At 36.1% G+C, this 6000-nt stretch overlaps 1 protein-coding gene across 1 annotated transcript; it reads right to left on the reverse strand.

Moving 5' to 3' along the window:
• Nucleotides 1-4538: 4538 nt before the first annotated feature.
• Nucleotides 4539-5486, reverse strand: LOC134391624 (olfactory receptor 5H8-like). Its single transcript, XM_063115652.1, has one exon. It carries the CDS (start codon nucleotides 5478-5480, stop codon nucleotides 4539-4541), a length of 942 nt encoding a protein of 313 aa, XP_062971722.1. The 5' UTR covers nucleotides 5481-5486.
• Nucleotides 5487-6000: the final 514 nt, after the last annotated feature.

Genomic DNA, 6000 nt, shown 5'->3' on the forward strand with positions numbered 1-6000 from the left:
AAATAGTACTCCATACAATTATGTATTCCTGACCAGTCTCCTCTGAGTGGTCCTGTGCTGATTGGGGGGTAGATCAGCTGTCCTTGCTGTGACCCAGTGTTACCCTGGTGGGCCCATCTCCCCTACGACCCATGCTCCAAACACTTCCCATGGGATGGGCCATGTGCTGGTGCCTTGCAATGACCCACTGGCCTCTGAGTGGCTCCTTTTTCTCAGTTGTTGTGGCTCCTCACTCCTATGTGGGTCCAAGGGAACCCCATCAGTGGTCTTGCTGGTCTGGAGGCCACCAAGGCCCTCTTCTCCCCTGCCGCCTCCAAGCAACTCCATCCAACGGGCACAGCTGTTGCTTTTGCCAGCTATTGCTCCATGCGCTCAGCAACTCCAGTCGGAAGTAGCTGGGATTCAAAATGGTCAGAATGGTTTTTTTCTTTCTCTCATCATGGCTTTTCCCACCTTCATGTACTCCATAAGTCTCTCCTCCTCTTCCCCTGAGCTCTAGTGGCCCCAGCTTTGCTGTCATTGCTTTTCAATAGTTGTAAATTGGTTGATTTGTCGGAGAGTGATGCTGAGGACTTTCTATTCTGCCGTCTTGACTGGAAGTCTCGAGGAATAACTTCAAACAAATAAAAATAAAAGCATGACATACCAAAACATGTGGGATCCTTTAAAAGCAGTACTAAGGTGAATGTTTATAGCAGTAAGTACTTACATGATAAAAGGAGGAAGATTTCAAATTAACAACCTAATGTTGCATCCCAAGGAACTAAAACAGCAGGAAAAATTTAATCCCAAAATTAGTAGAAGAAAGAAGTAATAAAGTTCAGAATAGAACTTAATGAAATAAGACCAAACAAAGATAAAAAGATCAATGAAGTGAAAAGTTGTTATTTTGAAAAAATAAACAAATTGACAAACCATTAGCAAGACTAACTAAGAAAAAAAGAGACATGACCCAAATAGCAAATATCAAGAGAAAAAGAAGACATTATAACTGATATCACAGGAATAACATGAATCATTAGAGACTATTTTGAACAACTATAAAAAAACAAATTTGAAAATCTAGAGGAAGTGGATAAATTTCTGGACACATAAAAACTACCAAGACTGAACCAAGAAGAAAGAATACCTGAACAAAGTATTTAACAAGTGACGTGATTGAATCAGTAATCAGCAGCCTCCCAAAAAAGAGAAGTCCAGGACTGAATAGCTTTACTGCTAAATTCTATCAAACTTTTTAAGTAGAATTCACACCAATTCTGCTCAAAATATTCCAAACAATTCAGGCAGAGTGTATTTTCCTAAACTCATTCTTTGTGGCCAGTATCACCCAGATACCAAATTCGGACAGACACAACAAAAAGGAAAAACAATAGGCCAATATCCCCAATCAACACAGATGCAAAAATTCTCAGCACAATTCTAGCAAACCAAATCCAATAGCACATGAAAAAGATTATACACCATGATCAAGTGGGATTCATCCCCAGGATGCCTGGATGATTCAAAATAAGCCAATCAATAAATGTGATACACCACATTAACAAAATGAAGAACAAAAACCATATGATCATCTCAATAGATGCAGAAAAAGCATGTGATAATATTCAAAATCCTTTCACAATAAAACTCTCAACAAATTTGTATCAAAGGAAATTATCTCAACACAATAAAGGCCATATGTGACAAACTCATAGCTAACATCATACTGAATGAGGAAAAATAATGTTTTCCTCTAAGAACAGGAAAAAAAACAAGAATGCACTCTTTCATCACTCTTATTTAACATAGTACTGGAAGTTCTAGCCATAGCAAGAAAAAGAAATAGCCATAGCCAAGAGAAAGAAATAAAGGGCATCTAAACTGGAAATGAGGAAGTCAAATTATCCTTGTTTGCTGATGACTGATAAAGACAAAGGAACTACAAATTCATTAAATCTCCAGATTAAGAAACAGATACACCTTAATTATTAATACTCTTAATAATTGACAATCTTTCCATCACGTCATTAGTGTTTTGATAGAGTGGTTTTAATTCACTGTCAGCAAAGTTCCAAACAAGTGGATGAATTTTGCAATGTGATATCATCCCTTACAAAGCCAGGCAATGGAACCAACCTAAATGTCCATCAATGGATGACAGGATAAGGAAATTGTGGTATATATACACAATGGAATACTACCCAGCCATAAAAAAGAATGAAATTCTACCATTTGCAGTAATGTGGATGAGCCTGGAGAAAATTATCCTAAGTGAAAACACCCAGGTACAGAAAGAGAAATACTGCATGTTCTCACTCATAACTGGGAGCTTAATCCATAAATAAACAAATAAACAATAAAGAGAGACAGAGAGAGAGAAAAAAAGAAACAACAATTACAGTAATACATTGAACTTTTAGAAAGAGAAAAAAACCATGATTACTAGAGTGGAAAAGGGGAGGAGAGGTGAAGAGAGAAGGGGATTAATGAGAAACTGGTTAACAGACACAAAGAATGATTCCATATTATAATGATGAATAAGCTAACTATCCTGATCTAACCATCACACATTGTACACAATTATTGAAAATCAACATTGTACCCACATGTATGTATAATAAATTATCTTAAAAGTAAATACTGTAAATGTATTTCAGTTTCTTTTTAAAGAAAGCAGAATATCTAGCCCAAAATGCAGGCATTGTATAAGTGTGTATAATACCTCTTTTCTGACATCCCTCTTGCATGACAAAAATGATGTACAAAAGAGCACAGATCTATAAAAGAAGAGAGAATGGGATCACACTAATGAGGTAGAGATTTTGTTGGATTTTAGGAAGGCATAAACTAGTTGGGGTTGTATTTAAAGATAGACCAAAGCAGAAGAATATGTAGAAGAAACATGTACAAGAGACAGTGGCAGAGAAAGTCCTGGTTTCTAGAGGTCATCAATTATCTGTTCCATACTCACCAAGCTAACATTAAGTCTTGACAAGTGCCATATCCCACCCATACACTCATAGCTTGATGTCCACCTTCTCAATAAAGGAAAAGGCCAACTTGGGAAACAAACCTATCTGATAGCAAAAGAAATGTGCACCAGATACTTATATTACCACTCTAGTCTTTGGGTCATAATGATGAACAAACAGGCAAAAATCTAGATAATGGACAGGAAACCATCAGTACAATGGAAATATGATACAGTCATAAAAATCAATAAACTACAGACGTATGAAATAGCGTGGATTCTCTGAGGAGAAAGCATAATAGCCGTTGGGCTGTGACTAATTCACTCCCTTCTCTGAGGTGTGCAGGTATCTCTCAGAGAGCAAATGACCCAGTCTAATCTTCACTTTAAGTAAATCATTGTTTGGATTATAATGAAAGAAACTTAAGGTGGGTTGACATACAGAAGCCATCCAAGGCCAAGTAGTTTCCCTGGGCTCATTTCAAGATTAGAAAAAAGAGTGATACACTCTTAAATTGCATTCTACATATTTATGCTGTCAGATTTATTTTGATCTCATAAATATTTCAGAAATACTTAATTGGGGTCTCGGGTATAAGCCACTGTCCATGCACTGCAAAAGATAGAAAGAGGAGCAGGACTTTAAATTGTAATCTAAAGCAGTATGTAGTCCAAAAATAAGTGTTATACACAGCCGAGTGTGACCTAAGAAACATAAATTAATTTAATGGACACAAAGAATGGTTATTTTTTGTAATAATGAATAAACTAATTATCCTAATTAGATCACCATATATTGTACACAGGTATTAATATTCAAATCTGTACTCCATAAATATGTATAATCAATTATATTTCAAGAAAAAAATGAACTGCTAAATATTTCAGATGAGTGAGCATTTCTGTCTTCTTCCATTTAATCTAGAAAAGCCTCATAGAAAGGGTAATATCTGAGATAATCCTTGAAGAATACCATTTCAATTATAAATGAAGATGGGAGCAGTTGGGGGTGTTTCTTTGTGGAGAGACTTGTATGAGCAATATGGCAACAATGTTTGGGAAGTATGAGAATGCCAGCAGGATAAGTAATTAGAGTTTTTTGTTTTAAATATAGGTTAATAGTTTTTAGGGTGAGAGCCTGAGTGGTGTCAGTAGGAATTTCAGTGTTGAGAGAGGAGGACAGGAGCGGAGCTGAAGACGGAACACTCATCAAACTTGAAGAGTATGAAGAGCAATAAAAGTTAGCATTCAAGGACTTTACAGGTGCAAAACATCCAACTCTTGCTCACTTGCATGTCTTACACACACGGGTGCCACTATGAAAGAAATTAAAGAGGACACTAAAAGATATAACAGGAATACTTGATTAAAATTTCATGTAGGTTTTTGAATCATCGATACATATATTTTAAGTTTATTAGGTACTAACACCTTAAGTCATTAAAAAGTGAGGACAATTATAATTGCAAAAACCTTTCAAAATTTTCCAAAATATACTCATATTTAACCTGTGAGTACATTATTTTGTACTCAGATAATGTGAGTACATTATTTTGTGACGGTTTTAATAAAATGAGAAGAGATGTTAGTATAAGAGCTCACCATTTCCCTTTAATGTTTTTTTCAGTGAATCTATGACTTTATTATTTCTCAAGCTATAGATAATTGGATTTAAAAAAGGAATTATGACAGTGTAAAATAGAGACTCCATCATGTCTTGATCATCCCCTTGTGGTGATCGAGGGCGCACATACATGAAGAGGAGGGGGCCATAGTACAAAGACACAGACAAGAGATGGGCGCCACAGGTGGAGAAGGCTTTCCTTATGCCTTTGATGGACTTCCTTTTTAAGACCGTAAATAGAACAAACGTATAAGAGACAAGAACAATCACAATGGTGAACACCTGAATTGAACCAGAGAAAACAAAAATTATTAGAAAATTAAGAGAAGGATCCGTACAGGAAATCTTTAACAATGGAATAATATCACAATAAAAGTGATGTATTATATTGATATTACAGAAGGTTAATCTGAATAAAAAGCCTTCATGAATTAAAGCATGAAGAAGGCCACCTACAAATGATGAGACTAGTAGCCAGATGCAGAATCTATAGTTCATAATCACTGGATAGAGTAAAGGTTTGCATATGGCTACAAAGCGATCATACGCCATTGTTGCCAAGAGAAAACATTCTGTGGTTACACTAATTACAAAGGAAAAAAATTGTATCATGCATTCAGAAAGGGAGATCATCTTGCTCTTGGCTATGAAGTTGACCAGAATCTTTGGGGTCACTGTGGATGATATCCAAGCATCCACAAAGGCTAAACTCCCAAGGAATAAGTACATGGGGCTGTGAAGGTGAGGGTCATTCCAGATGAGAGCAATTAGACCAAGGTTCCCCACAATGGTGATGAGATACATCACCAAGAACGCCAGGAACAGAGGGATTTTCCACTCTGGTTGATATGGAAGTCCTGTGAGAACAAACTCTGTCAGCAGTGTTGCATTTTCCTTTTCCATATCCTCGCTGGATGTCCCTGAAATGAAATGCAGTAAATGTAAAAAGAACAATTCATGATGCAATTATGAGTTTTCACTGAGGAAGAAAAATGGAAATAAAACTGTACTCCTAGAATGCCCTTTTTATTTTATTTATTAGTACTACAACAACTATAGGAAACTATACTTAGGAAATAAATGAAAGAAAAATAAAACTATTTCTGTTTTTAAAATGTTCAGGATTTAACAGACTTACAAAAGAGGAGAGGCATTTTGAGCATGTGCTAAATTTGTGAGGATACAACCGAGTTTGGTAAAGAAATCCCATGTCTGGGACATGGATTCAGGGTCAAGGTAAAAGATGTTTGAAGGACCAGGATTATAAAAGGATTGAATGGCATGTTAAGGATCTAGAACTTTATACCTCAGACAATAGGCATACACTGAAAACTTTTAAGATGCGGAGTGGCATGATAAGATAGTTTAAATTAAATATCTGAGAGTGTATAAAATAGGCTGCAACGGGGGGAAACTGGCGTTA

This window comes from Cynocephalus volans, chromosome 1, assembly GCF_027409185.1.
Source record: "Cynocephalus volans isolate mCynVol1 chromosome 1, mCynVol1.pri, whole genome shotgun sequence".
Classification (NCBI taxonomy): domain Eukaryota; kingdom Metazoa; phylum Chordata; class Mammalia; order Dermoptera; family Cynocephalidae; genus Cynocephalus; species Cynocephalus volans.

Excerpts from the sequence above, each read along its gene's own strand:
- LOC134391624 (XM_063115652.1), bottom strand. The coding sequence starts at position 5,480 with ATGGAAAAGGAAAATGCAACACTGCTGACAGAGTTTGTTCTCACAGGA.